The sequence below is a fragment of the Syngnathus acus genome, chromosome 2 (genome assembly GCF_901709675.1).
Source record: "Syngnathus acus chromosome 2, fSynAcu1.2, whole genome shotgun sequence".
NCBI classification, from domain to species: domain Eukaryota; kingdom Metazoa; phylum Chordata; class Actinopteri; order Syngnathiformes; family Syngnathidae; genus Syngnathus; species Syngnathus acus.
Window position 1 is genome coordinate 16,075,824 of NC_051088.1, and position 25,648 is coordinate 16,101,471.

Genomic DNA, 25,648 nt, shown 5'->3' on the forward strand with positions numbered 1-25,648 from the left:
GCAGATAAGTGGAGATGGACTGAGTCATTTAATTTCAAATTTGGATGGGCTATTTTTATACAAGATATTAAAAAGTCACTCATCTCCCCTTTTAGCACTCAATAACATGCAGCTGATTAAAAAGATTCTTTTGAGGCCAACACATTTTAAAATGACTGCAGTGATGACTCGACCACTATGGCTTGGCCTCAGCTATGAAACGTTTACTGGCTCCTCGGAGGTTTCCATCAAACGGCGACTCGTCCAGAAACATCAATAATTCAAGGACGCTTAATTCACCTTGAAAAGGGTCTCCGCGGAATTTGAAGAAGCAACGAGAGAGCGCCAGCCCTCGACGCTTCATTCATATTCTCACCTCGTTAAAAGATCAGGCGTTGCAGGGGCGCGTGTAGGATTTGTAATAAGAGCTGCTTAGCCCTTCCTTACAATGTCAAAGACACAGGATCATGACATATGTCAAATGTGTCAAATGACAACTGCCAACTCCTCGCAATGTTACTTTTTGCCATTTGCCAAAATTTCATGTTCACTCTGTTTTGTGTGGTGAGGTGTCTGGTTGGAAACCAACTCAATCTCGCAGATATAATTTGGCCATGTTAAAGCTCCCAAATGAATTTGCCAGAAGAATAACGATAAGCTCAGCTCAATGTTTGGCCAGTGAATATTAATTATAGCAATTAATATACTAGTAGATATTTTCCTCAATAACGTTTTCTGAATTTGTTCCATTCTAATTAGAATTCTAATGCATCTTTTGAGATCAGTGGTGATGCTCTTTTGATTGACTAAAGTTATTTAGATTTAAAATGTCAGAAATATGCAAATTGAGGATTTCCCCCCCCTGGCTCTACAGTATGTTAGTCCAATTGCTGGTCTGGCAACCAGTGCTGGTTCTACCTGTAACCTTACGTCAATGAAGACAAGCAGTGAGAACATGTTGAATATTTTATGTCAAGGATGTGAGAACTGAACGAAAAGCTCATCAACATCCCGCTTGGAAAAAGAGCAAAATAGGAATAATCAACGGAGCAATTGATCTTCTAATATGGTGCTCACATAATAGGATTGCTAAACCACCGTAGCCGCTCTGCTGTTCTAATAAGTGTTCATGCTCTGATGGGATTTTTTCCAGGCGGATCACATGTGCTCATGTGTTTCACCAGTTTTCCACCACATTGCGTCAAGATGAAGAGAAAAAAAAGATGCAAGTCGAAGTCGATGCAGCCACAGCGGAGAAACCAAATCATGCGCTCATTAGAGTTGTCACACAATTTCTCCGGTGTGTCGTCGGTGCAGTTTTACATAACAAATGTGTCACGCTGCTAGCCGCTGTTGTTTTCTTCAGTCCAAAGCATCCGTCAGTTGTGACGTGCCCTGGTGATTCTAATCATTTGTGTTTTTCCTGTCTTTCTCTCTGCAGTGGTATACCCGGGAAGAAATGCGGGACCATTATATTGTCTGCTGAGGAGTTGGGCAACTGCAGAGTAAGTTTCCCGCTTACAACATCACAAGGGGATATATTATGCATCGGCCTGCACACTTGATAAGTTGCTCGCACGACTGGCTCACAGTTGTGAACTGCAGGAGAAAAATTGCATTCAAAAGTTATCGTACTGCATAAAAACACAGATGGTCTTCCCACATGACCTGAAAATGAGGAAATGCCAGCACAAAACATAACACTCTGCCGCTCAATAAACATGAAGGTGCAGAAGTTTAAACAGATATGCCGTCGCGAGCATTGGCAAAAATCAACACATGGCCTTAAAGAGGAATGGCTTGTTTCTGCATAACGCCAGATGAACTGATTGGGTCTTTGATTTTATGGAGCATTGTGTGCCTGTGGTCTGTTTCTCAGAGTGGATAATAAATTCTTGCATATTGCAGTGAGAGTCGTAAATGTTAGGCTGGATTTAATGTTAGGCAGTCAGCTCGTTTACCCACTTGGCATCCGATGCGTGTGTACCACTGTGCTTTGACAAGATTGGCTGTGACTATATGCAAATGGTCACACCGTTTTGCTTCATTTTGTTTTATTGTGCTTCTTTTATTGCACACTAGTGGCTTAAATTATAGATTTACATACATACAACCATACATACAACCATCAAACCATATAACCATACATACAACCATATAAGCATACATACATACATATGCACTCCCGCTATGTTGTGCCTTGATTCCAGGCTATGTGTTAATGATCACTATTGGCTCAAGAAGGATGGTAAACAATCCTATTAAGTTCTGCCAGTGAAGCCGAGGGATGCCTTTACGTTCATAACTCGTTTCCCTCTTGCTATAAAGTTGTCGGTGCAGCCTCGTGCATTTCCTCCATGCATATTTAATGATACGTAAGCAAGGAAGCATCAAAAGGTTCGATATTTGCTTACTTGCTGTTCGACACAAAGAGAGAGAAGCAGGTGTTGTTTAACAAGCTTTTCCTCCTATTCACTGATGTTTTCCTTTTTAATTTGAGCTTCACAAGCACTCGACCACATTGTTTATTTTGTCAACAAAGCACAATGGCCATAAAATAGTCTTTTGTTTCCTGACTTTAGTTACTGACATTTACTTTGGACTGCAGTTTGGATGGAACTTTTTAGATTTATAGTGGTCCTGCCCGTTTGTGCTTTATTATTTAGGATTTCATCTATTTCCGTTTTTTGTTTTTCCTCCCCTGTGGAACCTATCCTACTAGTGTTTATTTTTGGGGGCTACAGTGGAACCTTGAGTTACAAGTGACCCAAGTTACATATTCTTCTAAATACGAGCCGCCGTTTAGGCAATTTGTTTTGCTGTGACTTGCGGGTGCAAACTTGAGATATGAATGTTGCATGGGCTTCCAGATAAAATTTACTGTCGAACTAAACATAAAGCAATTACAAATTGTGTGTATCAAACAACCAAACCGTTTTGCTTAGCAATGCCTGCAGTAGCTTAAAGATAACTCGTAATGAAAATGCTATGGTCAGGCTAATAATTACCTTCGATATATTTGAACACAAATGGTGGAGCAATATTGCAGTGCATACTTTATCTTGCCCCCAGTGACAAAGGCTGATGCACAAACAGTTTAATTCTTTATATTCAATGTATTTGTTATTTCTCTATATTTTTATGGAAGTGCAATTTAATAGATGACTATTTAAAACACAATACAAATTTTAAATGAAATCATCTTTAAGCCATTTATTTTTAAGTCAAAGTCAAAGTCAAAGTCAAAGTCAGCTTTATTGTCAATCCCTTCATATGTCAAGACACACAAAGAAACCGAAATTCCGTTTCCTCCATCCCACGGTGACGAGACATACAAGTAGGCGACACAAAACAAAAACAAGAAGGCACAAACCATAAATAATAAATAATAAATAAAATAAAATGAGCGATGAATAAAAACAGACCAATAACCCATTGAATATGAGGGGCAAAACCGAGCCAGTGAGCATACAGCAAGAACAGGACGCTACGCTGAAAGGGGGAGCGTGTTCAGGATCCTAACAGCCTGGAGTACGAAGCTGTTGGAAAGTCTGGTGGTGCGGGAGCGCAGGCTCCTGTACCGCCTCCCAGAGGGCAGAAGTTCAAACAAAGAGTTAGCGGGGTGACTCACATCACTCACAATCTTGGTCGCCTTGCGGGTGAGATGGGAGGTGTAAATGTCCTTCAAGGAGGGGAGAGAAGCACCAATAGTCTTACTAGCCGTTTTCACAATGCGCTGCAGGGCCTTCAAGTCTTGGTCAGTGCAGCTGCCACCCCAGACAGCAATACAGCTGGAGAGGACGCTCTCAATGGTGCCGCGGTAAAAAGTAGTCATGACGGCCGGAGGAGTCCCCGCTCGCCTGAGTTTCCGAAGGAAGTACAGGCGGCGCTGGGCCTTCTTCGCCAGCGACGCGGTGTTGGTGGACCAGGAGAGATCCTCACTGATGTGCACCCCCAGGAACCTGGCGCTGCTCACTCTCTCCACCACAGCACCGTCGATGGTCAGCGGCAGGTGTTGGGCGTGACCCTTCCGGAAGTCAACGACAATCTCCTTGGTCTTGTCGACGTTCAGCAGGAGGTTGTTGTCCCTGCACCACGCGGTCAGAAGGTCAACCTCCAGCCTGTATTGAGTCTCGTCTCCCTTGGTGATGAGACCCACCAGAGTCGTGTCGTCAGCAAACTTCACTATGCGGTTGCCGCTGCAGGTGGCAGCGCAGTCATGCGTCAGGAGGGTGAAGAGCAGCGGACTGAGCACGCAGCCTTGGGGGGCCCCTGTGCTCAGCGTGATGCTGGCGGAGATCTTGTCGCCAACACGTACCACCTGTGGCCTCTGACAGAGGAAGTCCAGTAGCCAGTTGCAGAGGCCGGTACTGAGGCCCAGCTTGTCAAGTTTGCTGATGAGACGCTGCGGCACAATGGTGTTGAAGGCAGAACTGAAGTCCACAAACAGCAACCTCACATACGAGTCCTTCCCCTCCAGGTGGGTGAGGGCCGAGTGGAGGGCAGAGCAGATGGCATCCTCAAGTATTAAGTATAGCATAGATGAGTTTGAAGTAATGGATGAATGGATTACTCACTGGAAAACATTTTGGGGGACGAGACGTGTCTTTAAATAGATTTTTTAGTCATTTTAAGGTGTGTGTGTGTGAGTGACCAAGGGTGTGCCAACTCTGTCTGGTTATTGAAGTGAGTGTGCTTGGATTCCGGGAGCGTTTAGGAAAGCCCGTGCTGGATGATTCAACCCAGTGACAGTGATTTAATCACTGACGAAATCACTGGTAAATTCATTTTCACTCTCCTGGGTGAGTTAATTCAGCCACTTAGCCACATTTTCCAGAATGTCTACCTGAGGCAGCGACTCGATGGGTAATTGACTTGGCTCTATGCTAATATTTCCAATTTTAGTGCTCACTATTAACACACACTCCATCTAACATCCGCCCCAACACTCTGGCGGATGCAAATGAGAAAAAGCACAATGACACACAGCAGTAAAGGCACAAAGGGATCTTTTTATTCCCACTCGTTCAGAGCGTGCTGTGCTGTATATGAGCTTTTTGATTTTTATCTTAAATTGGTTTCACTTTAAAACTCCGCCCTTGTGCTGGCTGTTATCCAATTTCCTTACACATTAAAAATAATGTGTATCCAATATATTTTTTCATTTACTTGATTTTTAAATCTTTTTTTGAATGGAAACTTACTCCGCCCTGCATATTTACTTTTTGTCTAGCTGGAAAGTCAGTGCCAATTTTTTTTCTTTACTTTAAATCAATATATTGTTTTTTACTTTCTTTTTCTTTTTTTACTAAAGTGTACCCCATTCATTTTAAACAGAGTACGTGCTCACGCAAAAGTTAATTTAGCATTTCGAAGAATATTCATTTTATGTCTAGCTGGAAAGTCAATGCAAAAAAGCCCCAACCTTTTGATCACATCAAGCAAGTATTAGCTAACGACGTTAATGCACTGTGTTTGAAAACAGCCCAAGGAATTTACAGGCATTTACTGGGTCTTCAAATGATGACTTGTATTGAAGTTGTAGTGTTGTAGTCTGGCTAGCTTTAACCCTCACACATTCATTCTTTGAATGTGACTAAAGGATACCTAAAACAAATTGTATAAGCACACACCACAGTCTAACCGGAACCACAAAGCTGTTTAAAAGGGATCTTTGTGGTACCTTGTTTTTTATAAATGTCTAATTGTACCCAAACATGAAGTCACTAACATCTCCTTTAAATGATATTTGTCAACTAAATGTGAAAGCGTGGAGGCTACTGAACAGGACAATTACAGAATGTGCGGTATTCTGTTGAAGGAAAAAAAAAGCCCTAAAAAGCCACAGTGGAGGCTATAAATTTGTGCGAATGGCTCTGTGACTTCACCATGTCACCAAATGCAGAAGGAAAAGACCATTGTGGACTCGCCAATTTTACAAAAGAGCTGGCAATGACTGGAATGGGAAAACAACAAAAACGACATGAGAGAGGCTGTTTCGTTTTGCCGCCACTGAGTATTTTAATCAGCACTTCACTGTTTTCAACATCCCTGCCGTGATGATTAGAAACATAAAATGTTTGATTGGGAACAACATTGACAATGGGGGGGTATTTTAATAGATGCTATGAAATCAGCACTCTCTAATATGGTCATCGTATTTTCTTTTTTTTTCTCAACTCATCCTTTTCATCTTGGTCAGGCAAAATGGTGGATCCGTCTGCCTTTTCAAGATAAAACACTTTTTCTGTGTATTGGAGGGTTGTAAAGACTCCACCAGTGGCACGCAAACCGGGGTCTATGCTTGCCCAAAATTTTCAGGCCTCTACTAGAAGAAATATCAGGAAATACCTACCAGAACAGTTGAATTCATTTTCAGTTAACATGAGTTGCGTGCGCTATTGGCAAATTCTTCTGATACAACAGGGTGTGCACACTTGTGCAAACACTTTTTTTTAACTTCCAGCTCTCTTTTGCTTTTTCCAAATTGGAGTGTACAAGTTACGGATCATGTTTTGTCAATGTTTTCTCTTGCCTTATTTGGTCTTTCTGTCATAACCCATCAAAAACGGTCCACAAGGGAGCAGTGTACAACTACTGTAGACATCAGGGCTTTCTCATATAATGTCTTTTACTTTCCCACTGCACAGTGTCATTAGTAAACCATAGCGAAGAGCCTGACCACCATCTGATTGCAAGAGCGGTTTTAAGGCCATGTTCATTGTCCTTCTAATGGCGGCCTACAATGAAATGGTGCACAAATGAGTGTAATTATGGTAATTCTAGCCTTTCTAGTGTATTCTTAGCTGCACTCACATATTCCCTGTGCACGCATCGTGTACGAAGGAGCCTCCTCCATGCGCAAAAGTTCAGATCTAGTCTCTTGCTCCATACTTCAAGAATCAGCCCCAGGGACAAGCAAACGTGCTAAGGAAGAACTCATGGCAGGGGGCTGAGGAGATTCTTGGTAGAAAAAGGAGGCGGGAAATGTGGAGGCTGTCTGGGTGGGCAATGCAATTTCAATCCTCAGACATACGTTGAAGATTTTTGCTCGGACGAGTATCGAAACAGTCTTGTAAATAAGTCAGTCCTCTGGCAATACCAGGCTGCGACACATTTGGGCCACAAATTAGCATTTATATTGTGGCCACAATATAAAGCCCAGCACCCTGAATAACAGGCCAATAATGAAAAAGCAATACATTGGCCCATTTTCTACACAAACAATAATTCTGGCCGCTAATCAATGACCGAGTACTTATAAACAAACAAGCATTTACATTCAAACTCACACTTCTGAATAATGAATTAAGGTACCTAGCTAACATGCAAGTATGTTTTTGGACTTGCAAATTCCACAACCTTTTTTCACCCTCTAAAGGACTACACCACAATGCAGTTTTGCGCCAACAAGCTGGACAAGAAGGACTTCTTCGGCAAGTCGGACCCTTTCATGGTCTTCTACAGGAGTAACGAGGATGGCACGTAAGTTTGTCTCTTGCGTTGTCAATAGTCTTTTAAAGCTAAATCAAAGGTGGCGCGGACTTGAAAAACTTTGATGTGCGCTTCAAATCTGTTTGGATCTTTCATTTTCAGGTTCACCATCTGCCACAAGACAGAGGTGGTGAAGAACACGCTGAACCCTGTGTGGCAGCCCTTCTCCATCCCCGTGCGGGCGCTCTGCAACGGAGATTACCACAGGTAGGCCCACATCATCATTTATATGCTACGGCTGCTCTTCACCGGCAGTGCATTGCAGTCAAATTGGTAGGTATCAAATTCTTATCATCTTTCGTCATATTTGAAAGAGTCCTGATGTCAGTCTGAAGATATCTAATTCCATGCACCCCATCCCCTCCCGTGACAAATATTGCAATGGAGCCAGCAAAAGAATTGAAAATGTCACTTAAAGCATGGAGTGTAAAATCCAGGGTAAGTGAATGACCCACAAGGGATGTCACGAGTTGTAAACAGATTGCGGTTGCTCCTTTTTTGTGGCTCGGTTTATTATTATTTTGAGGCGGGGGGGCGCGTGAATCAGCGCAATCAGAAAGTAATGAAGAAAAGTGAAGTTGCTGTACATCTCGCAGCTTCAGAAAGGTTTATGTATGTGTGTGGGGGGGGGGGGGGGGCTGCATGTGTGTGTGTCGGATGATGTGTTGATGTGGTCAAAGTTTGGCCCCTTTGGCACGCTGGGTGTCACCGAAGACGTGTTTTTGCTCTATTGCCGTCCATCTCTGGTCACCTGCAAGGTAATTGGGTCAGACAGATGGAGGAGAGCCCTCGAAGACACCTTTGAGGATTTGGGCGAGCCAAAGTAGCCACTGTCATTTAGAACCTTGCCTCCTTTTCTCACATTAATATGTATGAGGTTTTTTTTTTGCTTGTTCTCTACATTATATGAAAGAAATTTTACACGATTTTTTTGTTAGAAGCTGCTGTATTTTTAGATGCCAAGTCTTGGATATTAACATGATTGAATGGGCTACTTCATGCTTGTAAATTTTTGGTGGTCCAGATTAGAGAGCAAGGCAAAGGGTGCTTTGCCCACCCCGACGGGCAAAAATGGGCAGCTTCCGTGACGTTGCCTCCTTTTGGACCCGCTGAGACGGAATTGGCAGCAGCAGCAGCAGCAGCAGCAATTTTTCATGAAAGCCGTTCAAAGAGAGGCAAAGTCTTTGCTCATTCCAAGTGAATCCCCCCCCGGCTTGCTCAGTCGCCTTCGAGCCCCCCGGCCCAATTAATTTGGAAAACTTGTAAAATATATGCTCTCTCCCATGAGGAGGTTTTCTATCTTTGGCTTTTCCCTCAACCACCTCAGCTTACAGCGAGTTTCAGGTTGCAAAGGGATGGAAAATCCCCAGAAAGGTTTATGGAAATTTCCATGGGAAGTTAAGCAAGGGAATTTAGGTAATATATATTTTTTTTTTAATCCACTCAAGTGGTGGCTATCTGAAGCGTTGACCACAAAACAAAAATAAAATCAACTAAGCAACAGGTCGTAACTTCAACAACTCAAAGTACCACTGTGCTTTCATAAAATCTGGTCGCTTTAGTCAGGATTGTGATCGTTCCCATAAATTCAAACCTACTTGCATTAGGCACCTGTTTTTATCTCCTTCAACTGAAGAGTTGAAACACAAAAGCTATCAAGCAGCAATAAGACAACACTAGAGCCACGCCGAACACACTGCATCGTTCAATAGCGTCTTTTTAAATCCCAGCAAAACCAAACAACATATAAACGATAAACTTGTCTCCTTTTGAAGAAAAGCTTATTCCTGGAGTTGTTTTGTTATACGCTTAAATCCGTTTCATAATTGCTTCATTTATATTCGCTTAGAATACCCTGAATACAAATTATAAGCTTTAACCTGGAACCAAAGAAAAAGAAAAATCACACAAAAAGAGTTTGCGTTTGAACTCTTCGGCTGGCATCAGGCTCAAAATGATCCTATTGGAATGCTGACAGTTGAATATTGCACGAGCAGCACTCTTTAGATCTTCTGCTGAATCATCATGCCAAGTACAGAAGATTCCCGTGACTTCTATTACTGCTAGAAACTTGGGCCTCGGGTCAAACACAAAATTGTATGTTTGGAGTATTGGAATCATCACACAAATGGTGCATTATATCCTTTGAAAATTGTTTCAGATGTTTTTTTTTATACTTAATATAGTAGCAGATAGAAGGGAGCTGGGTTTTTTTCCTGCCATGAATCACTTTTTGGCAGCTTATTTTGTTTCGTGTTACACGCGCTCACCTTGACAATAACAAATGTCTTCATCCTGTTGTTTTTCATTTGTTTTTTACAGAACAATCAAAGTGGAAGTATATGACTGGGACAGAGATGGAAGGTCAGACAAACCGCACACACACACACACACACACAAACACACATTCTTGTATCAGCGTGAACTGTAATGAATGCCTTTTTTTTTTTTTGTCATTCTCTCCCAAGCCACGACTTCATTGGCGAATTCACCAGTAGCTACAAAGAGTTATGTCGGGGTCCGAACGTGAACGTGTATGAGGTGGGTCAGCACACGCACAACTTTGGTCCCCCACGAGCCACATTTGAATTTTGAAATAGACAGATGGGTCTGCTTATTCGCAGATGAGGTTTTAAAACGCGTTGTTTATTTAAATTAACAAATGTTATTAGACGATAAGGACCAGGCCGGTCCGCGATTAGCAAAAATCTTTGTGGAATTGACGGACGTTATACATGCAGTGAAAAAAACCCAAATCATGGGAATGTTTATAAAAATACTAAGGGTATGTTTAATAACTTCAGAAGAGGTTTTGATTCTAATTGATTGTGTCACTATGAGCCACTGTGGAACAAGAGGGTTAAATGAAGCACAGTCCAAAGATGAGTTGCTTTCATTATCCAACATTTTATTCTGAGGAAGGACATCCAGTTTGTGCCTGGAGAAATTCGTCTCCTCGATTTCTGTGGATTTGACCTTTTGGAGAAAAATATTGCCTACTTTGCCCAGTTAAGATGACATTGTTGTTATCCCACGTTTAGTGACAAAGGACTTTCCGAGTTATCCGTATTTGAACTACGCTATTGGAGATGCCTATCGGGTAGCTTCTGTCCCAATTGCCTTGAAAGAGGTTAAGTGGACGGCGCAGACTGGACCAGAAATGCGAGAATACAAATGAGTAACAGAGCTGATTGCCTTCAACAATGATAATGACGTGGATTATTATGCCTCACATAGCTGGTAGAGTGATTATTGACAAGTATGTGACCGTTGTGTCACAAATACCTTTAAGAGTAATTGTTTTGCGCCACTTCACGATAAGCTCGGAAGATGAATGAATGGAATCTCGGAGTGATTGTTTTAATGACACAAGAGTGTGATTATTATGCCACACGGCACGAAATGAATGTTTGGATGACAAGTGTGTGTGTGTGGTTGTTATAGCATACAAATTTTGAGTGTGATTGTTTTGCTGATTGGAGAATGCGATTGTAAAAGTTGAGAGTGATTTAGAGTGACAAGATCGGTTGACTTAGAGCAGATTTGGCTTGAGTGTAACACACACAAGCTGAATATGACACACATGTACTGCATGGGAGTGTCATTGTTGTGATCCAATTTGGGATTGTAGAAATAGTTGCCAACAACTTTTCTGGCTGTATCTCATTTTGGCTGGAAGCCTTATGGAAGCTGGCTGCCTTTTTCAAAGTATTATACTCTGCTCCAAGAACAGACAAACTCCTTTGTCAAGGAATGATTTCTGCGCGGCAGAAACAGCTTGCCTTGCTTATCACTGCGATGGCACACCATTTGCATATGCCTCAATTGTGCATTCACAGGAGCAACGTGGCCCTGCAACCCTCTGAATAATGTCGGTGTTGCTGTGCAGCATGATCTATGCTATCTAATTCTCACGCCGCTATTGGATTCGGTGTACGCTCTATTACCCTTTCAGGCATGCTACACGGGGCAAAGATGTTTTTATTGTTTATCACCCAGGGCGGAATAAAAAGAATCTTTCACGTGATCATCATCCCTTTTTTCTGCCTCGTCTCCACACTAGGTGGTGAACGCCAAGAAGAAGCTCAAGAAAAAGCGATACATCAACTCCGGGACGGTGAGTTCATTTCACAGGAAGTTCAGCTCTGTTTTTATTCTACTCAATCGTGATGTCACAGTTTACAATGCAGACAGTTGGCAGGTTGTTGATAATGAGTCTCGTGTGTATGCTGATGAACACCGTAGTCATTGATCTATTCATCAGTGATTATGAAATTAAAACATTCTGGTCACGCGTCAGTCACCTCATTGGGCATGGATGAGGCATTTTGTGCTCAGAGGTGACTGGCTAATGTGTTTGTTTAGATGAGTGGCTTTCGCTCCCATTAATGAGCAAAAATTGAAGATCTTTTCATTTTGTTTTTCCCCATCATCAGGTGTCCTTGATGTCATTCAGCGTGGAGTCGGAGCACACGTTCCTGGATTACATTAAAGGAGGGTGAGTTCTCTAGATTGCCATAGTAGGGCTGGGCGATTTGTCATTTGGAGTGATTCATTTCAGTTTACTGCTCAGGCAGATTTGACTGGTTGAAAATGGATGGACGGACAAATGAATGGATTTTAGTCGGAGTCTATGGCACATATTGACTTACATACTAATTCAGGTCGATGCTGTAGGAGAAGAAGCCCCCCCCTCTTGCTCATGTTAATAAAATTATTTAGTTGACATTCCAACTTGTTCGCAGATGAATTTATTCGTTTTTAACAGAAATTATGCTGTAAAAACTCCTGCCTAAAAAGTGTTTAAAGAGTGTTTTATTGCTTTAACTAATTAATACTAGAATGTTTGGTTTCAGTCTGTTTGTGATATTAGATGATGCTGATGCTGCATGACCTCTCCCTGCAAGCTGCTGACTGTCGAAGTAAAAATATGCTTGCGATGTGGAGTGTTTCATAAATAGCAGTGGGTGATTTCAAGTTCCTGCTAGCTCAGTCTCAGTTGATTTGGTCCTAGAATAGCGAAGTAGTAAAAATCCAATGCTAATGTGAAAGAGTTGACGAGTCCAAGTTAGCTCAACAATTTGCAAACAGTTTCTACGTTCTTAAAATATTCTTATGCACTGTACTGTCCAGTTTTAGGCTACAAAAACAAGGTACTTCAATTTGATGGATGACCCCTCCCCCTCTGTGAAATCGGGGTTCCCTTTAGATTCAGTGCAGCTCAGCTCCGATGTCACTGAAAATGATAAAAGATGGAGAAAGCTGTAATTAAGGCCGGGCAACCAGTTGCACATGGACGTGTTTCTTAGTGCCCTGCTTTTACTTGTCAGCTGTCTGGTTGTTCAGAGTATTATGTCCCAGTTCTGTCTCATTGCTCTGCCCCGCTTGCTCTCTCACACATACACACATACACACACTCATGCATGCACAATGATTTCAAGTTTGAAGACACTTGTGATGCTAATTCGACGACAAACATTGGTGAAATTATTTTCTACCTTTTCTCGGAATACCGTCATTTTTATCATTTTTTTAGGACTGTTTTGTTAGTTAGTTTTTAAAATAATTCTGTTAATTAAAAAGTAATGTCTGGATTTCATTTTTGGTTATTCATTTTCTCAGATTCAAGTTATTGCTGTGGTATTTCCTTTTATTTAGCTCAGGAGTGAGAGCAGGTTGTCCAGTAGCTGTTTGAATCCCACTCTGTCCGAGTCGTGTATCATTGTGTCCTTGGGGAAAGACACTTCACCCGCCTTTCCTCCAGTGTCACTCACTTTAGTGGGTGGTTAGACGGCTGCCACTGGAGAGTGAATGTGCAAGTGCGTGAATAATGTATCCATTATGAAGCGTTGTGTAAATCTGATGCATTATTATTATTATTAACAGAGAAGTAGCAACACTTTTGTCAGAAAAAGGAGCATGAAGACGAGGAGACGTGAAGTGGTTCCATATGATGGAAAAGATGTAGTGTCTACATGGGAAAGCAAACAACAGATCTTCATGTTTGTCCATGACCAGATGAAGCTGAGGTCTCATTCATTCAACCCTCAGCACTTTGCGTAATTACGCCTCTTATTTTCTGCCAAACACAAACCAATTAGGGAAAGTGTGCAACCTTTAATAACTCCTGCCGTCTCCAAGGACTTTGCACGATACCCTCGTTGTGAAATTAAACCTTAACCCTGCGATCCAGAAGTCTCTTCAACTCTCATTAAAAACAAAAGGATTTGCCCCTGTGGGACTGGCAAACATGGATCGGGTGCCAAAAGTGGGCCAGTCGAGATTGCGTCGATGCCTACAGTTGCAAGAAAAATTAGTTGAGTTGTTTGGAATGCCCTACATGAATTGTGTTTTCAATTCGCCTTCATTGTTTTGTTTTGGGGTTTTGTTTTGTTTTTGGGTCTGGTCAGGCAGTCTTTAATTGAATGTCACATGTACAGCCAACTACATCATTGGCAAGGGAAGAGCTTGCAGTTTATGTGCCAATGTCATGCAGAACCCAGCACATCTCGTTCCAACCGCCCTGAATGTGATGCAAATGAGGGATACTGCAGGATTGGCCTGGAAAAGATAACTTCGATCTCCAAACCCCCGATTATGTCCAAAATACCAAAAGAAAGAAAACTCCACCCATGTGTGCACAGTTACTAAACTGCGCTGACAACAGAAAATAGGGCCCATGGTGTTGTGGTTTGTGTGATAAAGTTATTATTGGGTCTGGATCACTTTTCTACCATTCCATCAACATGTTAGCATGCTAGCTTCACCGACAGCTTAGAATCTACAAGTTTGAATAATTGTTTGTCTCTATGTAGACTTAAAGTATGTACAATCTCTGGTCAGTCATTTATATTTCAACTTTATAATGATTATAGAAATGCTCTCCTAAAAGCCTCTTTTGTAGTATGTTCTCCTCTGTTGCATCGTTCCAACCATATTTGTTTTTCCCAACAAAACTAAAGCACATAGCTGTGGTACCTTACCCCACTTGGAACACATTTCCGAGCCTGCAGGGCGTTCTTACTTCAGAGCCTCTCACCATATTGTCATTGCCTCAGCGGAACGCGAAAAATCAGCATGGCATTGGTGCTGTATTAGATGGGATTTCAAATCGTAAGAAATATACCTACTACTGCAGTTGGTCAATGGCGTCAAAGAAGTCACAAACAGTCAAGGAAGGCCATAAAGCAATTTTTTGTGGAGCAGATGCAAACCTGGCAACACACTCTGGGCTGTGATGCAGAGCCCACTTAAGGAAAAATGAGCTTGACAATTAAAAGTGATTTGCAAACCTTAATTGTTCTATTCAAAGCATGCGTGGGTGCCAGATTCTCACCATCTTGTCACTTTGCTTTCTACTGCTTTGGCTTGTTGTGTAAAACCATTAAAAGGGTGATAGGAAACCACACAGTGTTATTTGCAGGGAGAAGCAATTGGATACATGGACTTATGATCAGGTGGCAGAAAATGACGATGGCGCCTTTGTCTGCAGTGCACATCAGTCAAGGAAGATTCTCCATGACTTTTATAGACGACTAGCTTGGGAGGCAGGGATAAAAATAGTAATCCCAGCCTGCCCATTAGGGTTTGCAATAAGAGCCAAAAGCCAGACAATCCTGCAGCATCAGTCAACATCGTTCCGCATTGATTTTCCCATCGTGAAATCATTTGCGGGCTCAGCTCCTCAACTAATCCCCAACGCACCTCGGAAGGGAAATTAGAGGAGCCGGTCGCGAAAGCCAAAACAGACAGCGCACATGTGTTTGTTTGTGTATGTGCACGTGCGGACACGCTGATCCCCTGAAGGCCTGATCGTTCTTTCGCCATCCTTTGTCCTTCACACTATTTTAAAAGGAAGTGACACCAATCACAATGAGCCACATGTTTCTGCTCCCTTGTAGAAAGTCCTTCAACTTTGAGTCATGAGCAGTGATGTCACTAACGTAGAGAAATTTGACAAACATACTGACTCCATTTAAATCTTTTTTTCCCCCCAGTCACACATTCAGCATTTTGCCCATTTGAATTCATTCCCCAGCATTTCAATCCAACCTCTAATCTACGTATATATACAAAATCCATTTGAAGGGTATTCCAATGGGTCTCTTTTAATGCAGACTCCTCAATCACAACTCATTCGCTCAAGTGTCAACAGGTTGAAGGTTTGGATAATCAGAGAAGCTAAGAAGTCTAATTGGACATTCTTGAAAGAAAAAAAAATTCAAGGCAGATGTTCAAGGGAGGTCAGGTTAATGGTCTCCTTTGGCTTAGAAATGTCACAAAGTGGGTACTGGTCAGGTACAGAGGAGCAAATAGAAATTGCTGGAAGGTGGAGGCTCATTTCAGAGTGCAGCCATCCACAGGCACTGATTGGCTTTTCATCCCCTGGGGGGAAATTGAGATGGCTCATGCCTTCCTGACATCTCCCTGGAGCTTTTCTGGGCACGGAGGGCAGATGGTTGGATGGAAGATGTCCTACCTGGAAGCACAGAGTGTAAGGTTCCTTCCTTTTCCATAGAAACAACAACTCTTTCTGCTTCTGTCTTTCAGGACGCAAATTCACTTCACAGTGGCCATCGATTTCACGGCCTCCAATGGTAAGTGTTTCTTACTCCATATGATCGCTGTACCAGTTTTTGTCGTGAATGGTTTTGGACATGAATTTCCATTTGTGTTGTCTTCTTTGAAGACAGAATTGATTTTAAAGAAGCCCACACTGCAGTTTTAATCATTCGCTTTTGAGTTTCATTATCTTCCGCATGAAGCCTTTGAACGACATGAAGTCGGTACAGTAAAGTTTTATCGCTCTGGGAAGCATCCGCTGATTACAGCTTTTTATTGAGGCTGAATTCCATTGCAGCCCTGCAGATAGACTTTCCCTGCACTGTTAGTCTAGAACAGATCCTGATTTGAGGATCACACACCTTATGTGACCACCGTAAAGCTTCTCAAACAAAATTTCTTGCCAGATGGCAATCTTACAATTGGCGAGCCGTGGGCAATCATTGTATGCTGCCAAAAACTCCAACGTCTAAGTCAGTGGTGTCCAAACTTTTTTCAATGTGGGCCACATACATCAACATATAGGAAGGGGTGGGCCATTTACAGCAGGCCAGGCGCCGACTTTTAAAGCCACACAAAGTCTGCAGCTTTTTCCAGAGCTGTAATATTTGAGATATCGATATTTTGTACAACAAACATTTACTGCTGACCTAGGTTGAAATGTTTAAAAACAAATAAACTGAAGGCCAAAATGCAATCTTACTTGATTTGACAATTTTTCATTGCGACTGTAAAATATTGTGGATTATCTGGTTTTATTTCTTTGTTGTATAGTACATGAAACCTGATTATTGTTCTTATGTGCCGCATACAAAATGTGGGGGAATATAAATGCTTTGTGTATATGTATTCACTACACGTATAAAACGACTCTCAACATAAACAGAGGGAAACAGGCATTTTGTCATCTTTCTGGTGCTTCAGCTGTCATATTAGAACTGTTATAAGTCAAGACTTTTCTGCTAATCACATCATGCACACTCGGTTCCGCTCCACGCATGCCAAAGCCGTCGTCAGTCGGATCCCGCTTTTTGCTTTTTGATGGTTCGCATCAACGACTATTCTCTGGACTTGACAGGCAATCCGTCTCAGTCGACTTCTCTTCACTACATGAACCCGTACCAGATGAACGCCTACGCCATGGCCCTGAAGGCAGTGGGCGAGATCATCCAAGACTATGACAGTGATAAGATGTTCCCTGCTTTGGGATTTGGTGCTAAGCTGCCCCCTGATGGTAGGGTCTCCCATGAGTTCCCCCTGGTGAGTCATCAAAGTTGTTAAAAGTGTGACCGCAATTCATTCTTCAGTCATACTGCTTCACATTTCATTTGCTGAAAAGTTTCAATTGAGTTCAAGACGTTGACGTTTTTTGTGCATGTTACTCGACGTGGTGTTTTGTGCGTGTCACATCACTAACACGTTCTGTTCACATTAAAAATTGCTGCCACGATGAAGACAACATGTAAATGCAATATTCTGGATCGCCCTATTTATCCCACAAACTGCTTTGATTTCTGTGGTGGGCTTTGAAAATAGCGGTAAATTCACAGCTTCCTGGGGGAACTAATGAACACTCCCAGATCGCATGAAGACAAGTTCCTGGTGTTGTTGTATATCGGAAGGAAACATTTTTAACATAAAATATATATTTCTTTTTGAAAAAAACATCCAAAACTTCATCCAAAAACAACAGTCCAAATATGAAAAAAAATGTTGACAACTGGCCTTCCATCTCCAACTACACATGACATCCAAAATGCTGGACAAAAGTATTTGGACAAAAATGCATATGGCAGCCAAACAGTTGGCAGCTTGTATGCTAGCTAGTGTGATCACCTAACTTAACAGTCTCCATCTTGATTCAGTGCTCCTTCTTGTCAAACATTAGAAACAGACCACATCGACAACACAAGATCCCAAGTTTAGGTTTAATGTTCCTAAAAAGCCAATTGAGTGTCCTTTCAAGCTAAAGACAATCAAGCAAAACCAATATGGAACCAGTAACACTATCACGCACAAACACTACAAGCATGGCAGAGAAAATATTCCACCAGGAACTTTTCGAGAAGAACTGGAAAAAGTGTTTGTTCTTCGTTGCAGGCTGAAATGAAGCCTAATGAGTGTTTTACCTTTTCTACCTTCTCAAACCCTCATCAGCATACATGCAAGTGAGCACAATCCCAAATAAATGTATTGTGTATCTTTTCTCGTGTAAATGAGTTTCTGCCAAGGTGAGCAGTTTGCGAAATCAATTTGTCTCGTCCCTCAGCCGGCTGCTGATTGTAGACGCTAATGAGAGGCTGTCGACGTCGCCACCGCTCCGTGTTTTCATTCAAATCAACAAATCAAGATTCATGGCAGCGTATCGTTGAAGCCTCTTGCATTGCCACTTCCCGCGAGTGGCTTTTAAAAATCAACTTTCACTGCTGAATTGAGAGAGACATTTTATTCGTAATTATGTATGCTTGTTACATTTTTACGTATGAAACAGAAAAACAATTACGTCAAATGTGATTAGGGTCAGGGAGGAGAGGTTTGGGGTTTGAATCTGACCTCCAGCCTTCATGTGTAAAGTTTGCATGTTTTCTCCGACATGTCAGCGTCAGGAGACGTAGAGACGAATAAACAACTGGGGCCCTGTTTTTGTTCCAGTGCAACTTTGCGCATGGGTGGAGTTTTCTTTCTTTTGATATTGTGCTCGAGTTTACACTAAAATAATTGGGCATACTGGGGCATTTGCGCCTTTGTGCACCGTTGCGGGATGTTTTCGCCTTGATCAAATGTACCAAAATCACATTTGACCGCCTGCGCCTTGAATTAGGCCTACTTTTTGCAAGTCTAAAATCTAATCTGCTTTTTGTAACCAAATTTGCAGATCCGCACGGTGGTGAAGCAAAGTGTAGTACAGAAGCGCCGCAGCTCAGATTAAAATATTTTAGCTCTTGATTGCAAGGCACAAGTGCTCGGCTAGCTACTCGTTCACCGTGAAGTCATATTAAACTCTAACCAAATAGTTCAAGAATCTTTCTCAACCAGCTCCAAACCTTCTTTGCTGTTGCTGCTGCCATTTTTAATGGTTTCTGCTCACCTTTGATTCTATTCTGCTAATTTCCTATTTTTGTTTTTCAAGAATGGCAACATAGAAAACCCCTACTGCAACGGCATGGAGGGGATTCTCGATGCATACCATCAAAGCCTTAAGACGGTGCAGCTGTACGGACCCACCAACTTTTCTCCTGTTGTCAATCATGTGGCAAGGTAACAGCACATTTGTAGTATTTCCTTTCAGAATCATTTTCAACAGTCTGACACGAAGACGCATTCATTGATAAGTTAACACTGACACTTGAACGATAAATGAGCTTTTAATGCGATGGAGCACGCCATGCGTTTGATTCTCCTCTAACAAGCTTTGCAAATGAGATAATTATTATCCAGTGAATTTACTGGCAATACCACAAATTGGGATGGAAGATGATTGACTGTGCAATAAGCATGCCTTATTGAGATAAAACGTGGCACTATTAGGCAGTGTCATCACGCAGTTTAATTTTAAAAAAGCAATTTAGCTATATATATATAAGTGATAAGTGTCGAATGTGAAAGTATTATGAGATCCTTTCTATTATTGCCTTCCGTGGGCGACATAAGTAATGATGCACGAGAGGGGCGGCGGGAGAATGTTTTTTTTAAAGCATCTGCTCTCCGGTCTCCATGGCAACAGATCACATAGTTATCATGCTCCAAAGAAGCTTGATTGTACGTAATGTAAAAGGTTCTCACGAGGCAAGGCAGAGAGCAGAATTACATCTGAAATACAGTCATAATTTATGAACAGACAATGAATAATAAATACGTAAAGGATTCAAATGTGCAAAATGAAGGTTTTTTCAATTCAGGAAATGTGTGGCAAAACATTTAAAATAAATGAATATACTACGTGTGATGACTGCATTTATTTATTGTTTTTGGGGGGGAAATGATATGTATCAAAAGTATTGGCGCTAATGTGATGTTATTAACATCGCAGTGTTATAACCATTTTAAACAATGGGTACTTCAACACAAAGCAACACATGTAGATTGTCAATATCTCAATGCAAGCAGGTCTGTATTCTTTATCCTCTCCAAAAATAACAATATTATTGCACATTACTGAATCACCGAGACTAGTGAGACACCTGACAGATTATATTTTGTTTTGCTTCCTGGAGAATGGTGGTTTTGGAGATAGTCGGATACCATTCGACATCAGCAAGATGTACTTGTGGTGAAAAAAAAATAAAACAATGAGAGTTTGCTGACCCAGAACCAGCAATGTCACTTGATGGTTATGGCACTTGTTGCTGAGTGTGTGTAATGCTGAAATGCTCCGACCCACCCTGCGATCTTGCCGTTGTTTGTTTTGTCCTGCTGTCCATCTTCAAATGTTTTCAGGAAATGAAAATGTAATACTGCAGGGTTTGGATAAACACTTGTGTCAATTATTCATAAGGCAGCCAGCGCAAGGCCATGAAAGTAGGCCACACTTACTGTGCGTCGTCTCCACTGGCTTTATTAAAAGAGCCTGGAAAGAATGTTTCATTTATTTACATCCTATATTAAGCTTGTATGGTATGGGTTGATGGGTGCCAAGGAATGTTTTATTCATATTTTTTTTCTCAGACATTTCTGCATGTCAATGGACATACACTCAAAATAAAACTTCCCAATCCTACTTGGAATAATTCATTCATTCATGGATGGATGGCACGTTTTCAGTGTTCCACTGGTCTGATGGTGGTTCTCTCCCTTAGGTACGCAGCGGCGGTGCAGGATGGCTCGCAATATTTTGTGCTGCTCATAATCACGGACGGCGTGATTTCCGACATGGCTCAAACCAAGGAAGCCATCGTCAACGTAAGTGCGGCCGCGGGGTTTCACCGTCAAGTCGTAGCGAATTGAAGACTGTTTGGCCATTTTGGCACTTCACGGTCCTGCGCTGAATTTAAAGCGAATAGGAGAGGCAGCTTTGATTGGCCTGGAATCAAGTCAACTGTGTTCACTCCAACAAGCGCATAAAGGGCCATTTCTACGAAAATACCAAAAGAAAGAAAACGCCACCCGGTTAGACTGCACTTTGCGCCAGACACCAAAACAATGCCGATTATGTAAAAGTGACCTTTTGCACGTAGTGTACAAACGGCCAAATCAATATCCCCTGCGTTGGGGGGTGGAGGGTGGTGCATCACGGAGCATGGCCTCCCATAGACCCCCAGCAGACTGGGTTTAAAGGGAATTTGCGACTGTTAATCAAAACATTGGAACAGCCACACCTTCCTTTTAAGATCTTGTCTGCTGCTCTGCTCAACGTCTCCGAACGGCATGCTGCTTCACCTGGAACTCAACTTTCCTAGCTGCTTCCTCATTGTGTTTACGTACCTGTGACATATCTGATGCTAATTGAGCCCTGAAATATTGATTCGGCTCTGACTATGTTCACATCTCTACAAAGGCGGCCTGCAGGGTTTCACACTATCTTTGATGTTTTTCCAAATATAACATCACTTTCTGAGCCTAAGGGCCTGTTTGCATGCAGATATGAATTTGAACCCAAATGGACTGGATTACAAATCATACTGTCAAAATGTCATGGCCGTGAGAGAAAAACTGTAACGCAGATTTCAATACCAATTTCTTCATTGATTTTTGCATTTTTGCAACACGTTTTGTGTGTGAAGAGAACAACTTTTTTAGTCTCAACATCATTTATTCTGCTTGTATCATTACTGAAACATGTGCAGCATATCATGGGTCAAGCGTTTTAATTAAGCAACCAAAACCACATATCTTCAACCGAAAAATGTTTTTTTTTTTTTAGTTGACCCAGTTAAGTGTTCTGAAAATCAATTGTGGCCCTCAAGCACAATTTTCCCGGCTTGATGTGCCAGCATACAGTGCACACTGCTGAAACGCATAAGAAAGACCATAGACTGAATATTTCATATGCTTTCTAAGGAGCCTATCTATTTATGTAAATGCCCCATAGACGACATTTGTGTCCAGGGCCAAGCGCTACGAATGTGAATGCAGGAGGTTATGGATAAATAAGGATGGAGGAGATGGAGGATAATACCTTGGACTTTAACCACCCATTGTTAACAGGCATCCCCCCCCCCCCCCCCCCCCCCCCCACACACACACACCCTCTCCCGCCCGCCTCAGGCCGCTTGGGAAGGAAGACTGACCCACTTTTATCAGAATGTAAATGTCTTTCTACAACAAGCATACATCACTCACTTGCGGGATACAACAGGTCAGACAGAATTCATGAAGAGCGTGTGCACTGGGACACAAATAGAAAAAATGAAGAGGAGTATTACAATGAATCATTTACGCCACCAAACCTTTTTAGTTAACGCTTAGTTGTGATAATCTTGCACTAAATTATACATCGGGAGGATTCATGGAGTGCATATAGAAAAAAAAATGGATTGGTCGCCAGTGTTGGGGGGGATTGTTTTTTTAAAAATAGTTTACATATCCTAATTATGTTCCAAATTAGTAGACATATTGCTCCTTCTTGAATCGGCTGAAACTCTGTACAGTATGTTCAATTTTGGTCAATTGAGTGTGTTTCACAAATCAATAATATTGGTCTGTCCTCACGTATTCTGTTATTTTTACGCATTATGAACCCATTTAAAGTATGGAAAATAGCTTGAGAACAAATCCATAAACTCTCTGGAAACTGTCTGAGAAGTCTCATAACGCTCTGCCTTGTCCTCACTGCAAGAGGTGGGCGGCAGTATGTCACCAAGATTGAACATCTGGATGCTTTTAATGAGTGAAAATAGTTCAATTAAATACACATAACAAAGGTTGTTTTGTTAAAAACGGACAGCTGTAATTTGGTTCAGAGAAAATGTCAGCCATGAAGGTAAGTAATTAATAAAATCCATTACAAATATTTAAAATAATTGTAAATAAGTCATTAGTTTAATTACACCTTTTTCTTTACCTCATCAACAAATAAGCACTTTTTTTTAAAAGCAAATGTGGCCCTTGAGCGTAAATGTCTACCAAGCCCTGTCCTTAAAGGGGAAATCAATCTCAATTTGTTTTTTGTAATATGTTGTGTGCAGCCCAACTTGTCGGAACGCAGTGTTCTTATTAATATTGCATTTGTGGAATATGAATTAAACGGGCAAAATCCACCTGTTTTTAGTCATCTCAAAGGGCGGCCATTTTGCCGCTTGCTGTCGACTGAAAATGACATTGCAGTTGCCAGGTCTCGGTTCACAACCAATCACAACTTAGCTTCAGAAAACCGGCGAGCTGTTTTTGCTGCTCAACTAATATTCCACAAAGGCAATATTAGTCAGAATGTCATTTTTAGACTAATGGGGGCAGATACAACAAATAATTGTAAAGAAAATTTTTGAGTTGACTTCCCCTTTAAGGGAGAATTGGCTCTCTCTGACTATAATTCTAGATTTGTTTGAACTTAAACGAGCCTCTTATTTTATGTTTTGAAAGCCACATAATGGAAATACAACCCCCACTTTAGGGCCCCTATCACTCAATAATGTATTTTTTCAATAACGTATTTTTCAGGCCCTTGGACACTTCAGACTAACTGCGCTATAATGCGCTCTGAAACAAATCCATGAAACCTTTATGACCTCATTTATCATTCATGTTTCTCTCCTTTCTATGTGTCTATTATTGTTTGTAACTGTTCCTTCTTCGGGGATCTGTCAACTCTTAAGGGTTTGATTCACTTTGATCCCAAATAGTGTAGACAGGCCATATAACACTACTCACAGTCGTGTACTATATACTCTGAAAAAAAATCCAACGTTGCTTTCTACTCCAACTAAAATTTATTGTATCGCATCAAAGTTGATATTGGTGAAAACAACCAGAGCGACCTCATTGGAATACAGCAGTCTGCACCATTTTTATGTCAATTTCACTCTGTGCTGGGTCTTGTGGTAAAAACTCTGAGAACCACTGTGACACACATCGGCCACAAATTAGGAGCTTTACCCTGCGACTGACTTGCTCTTGTCACTCACCGCAGGCGGCCAAACTACCCATGTCCATCATCATTGTTGGGGTCGGACAAGCCGAGTTTGACGGTGAGTCAGGCAATCACCAATCGGTGACCCTCACCATCATACATTGTCAAATGAGATTATGTCGCAATGTCTCAATAACCGGAGAAGAAATACGATACGTATAGAAATATTCACCAGCATACATTTGATGCTGATGCTTTTGTCTTTGCAGCTATGGTGGAGTTGGATGGAGACGACATCCGGATTTCCTCACGTGGAAAATTGGCTGAGAGGGACATTGTACAGGTGAAAAATGATCATGTATTGAAAATCTTGTTATGCTTATTGATGAGCAATCATTTTTTTATTTGTTGTTCTTCTCCGCCGTACCAGTTTGTCCCCTTCAGGGACTACATGGACCGGGCAGGCAACCACGTCCTGAGCATGGCCCGGCTGGCCAAAGACGTTCTGGCCGAGATCCCCGACCAGCTCATCTCTTACATGAAGAGCAGAGCCATCAAGCCCAACACCGCCCCACCGCCGCCGTATTCGCCCCGCTCCCAAAAGGACGCCGTGTGAAGCCACTCACTCTGCTTCCTTGGAAGGGGAATGGCCTGCTAATTAGGAGAGATGAGACTCCTTTCCGGAACAGCTTGAGATTTTCAGGAGCTCACGGCGGAGCTTTTATTGCTTGCTGTCCAAGTGGACAATGAAAAAACAGGACAAGGGAGGGCGTAAGTATATTATTAGAATGTGCCATCTTGTAGTATCATGTTTGTGATACCTTTTGCAATTAATGGATCTAGAGAAATCATGTATTCTGCTTTACTGCATTTGCAGTGGGCTTTTAGACTGTGGGGGTCAAAAGTCCTGTAGGTTTCCATCCTATATTTTATGGCTTGTCTCATTGTAATATTGATTAAATCCACCCCCCCCCCCACCCCCAAATAGCAATTTCTATTTTGATAAGGACTGTATTATATATCTTTAGGGGAAAAAAAGCATGTGATGAAGAAAATATATTCAGCAGTGTATGGATTGTTTTGGAGCATTTTTGAGTGCAAGTTGCTGTGTTGCCATATTAATATTGTTTCACCTGTTTCTAATATTTCTATCGAAACATTGCACTAATTACTACCCAAGGCAAAAGCACAAACGTTACAATGTGAATAATAAGCTAAATATTCCAGTTCGCCAAAAGGATGATTTCACCGTTCACATTTGCATCTTTTTCTTGCTCATAAAAAAAAAAAAAATGCTAATGTTACTTCACTGACCTTTCACTAAGCCTGTAGCAGCGGTTGGCTATTCACAGTGCTGCCGTGGACAGACTTTTAAAAGGCTTCTGTCCATTTTTTTGAAAACTCACATTGACAGAGTGACAGCAGTCCCACGATGAAAACGGCTCTCGCGCTATAACCTAATTTCCCGTTGCATAGTTTTTGAAGTGATCGAGTGTCTACAAGGAAATTCTCTCTGACCCATTATGGTTCTTAATCATCACATTGAGCAGTATAACGCAAATGCTACAGCCCATTGTATGTTATTTCTCAAATGGTTAACAGGTCAGT

The 25,648-nt window shown here is 41.7% G+C and overlaps 1 protein-coding gene across 2 annotated transcripts in view; it reads left to right on the forward strand.

The window, feature by feature from the left end:
* The window catches only part of cpne5a (copine Va), a 60,075-nt gene extending 34,966 nt beyond the window's left edge, over positions 1-25,109 (forward strand). For both annotated transcript variants that reach the window (XM_037275140.1, XM_037275141.1), the window contains 14 exons: positions 1,421-1,484; positions 7,361-7,464; positions 7,576-7,680; positions 9,796-9,837; positions 9,942-10,014; positions 11,537-11,590; positions 11,910-11,971; positions 16,024-16,070; positions 17,114-17,295; positions 19,166-19,293; positions 20,832-20,934; positions 24,101-24,158; positions 24,310-24,383; positions 24,471-25,109. In XM_037275140.1, coding sequence (XP_037131035.1) covers positions 1,421-1,484; positions 7,361-7,464; positions 7,576-7,680; positions 9,796-9,837; positions 9,942-10,014; positions 11,537-11,590; positions 11,910-11,971; positions 16,024-16,070; positions 17,114-17,295; positions 19,166-19,293; positions 20,832-20,934; positions 24,101-24,158; positions 24,310-24,383; positions 24,471-24,656 — 1,282 coding nt within the window. In that variant the 3' untranslated portion in view covers positions 24,657-25,109. The remainder of the gene's footprint in view (positions 1-1,420; positions 1,485-7,360; positions 7,465-7,575; positions 7,681-9,795; positions 9,838-9,941; positions 10,015-11,536; positions 11,591-11,909; positions 11,972-16,023; positions 16,071-17,113; positions 17,296-19,165; positions 19,294-20,831; positions 20,935-24,100; positions 24,159-24,309; positions 24,384-24,470) is intronic.
* Positions 25,110-25,648: the final 539 nt, after the last annotated feature.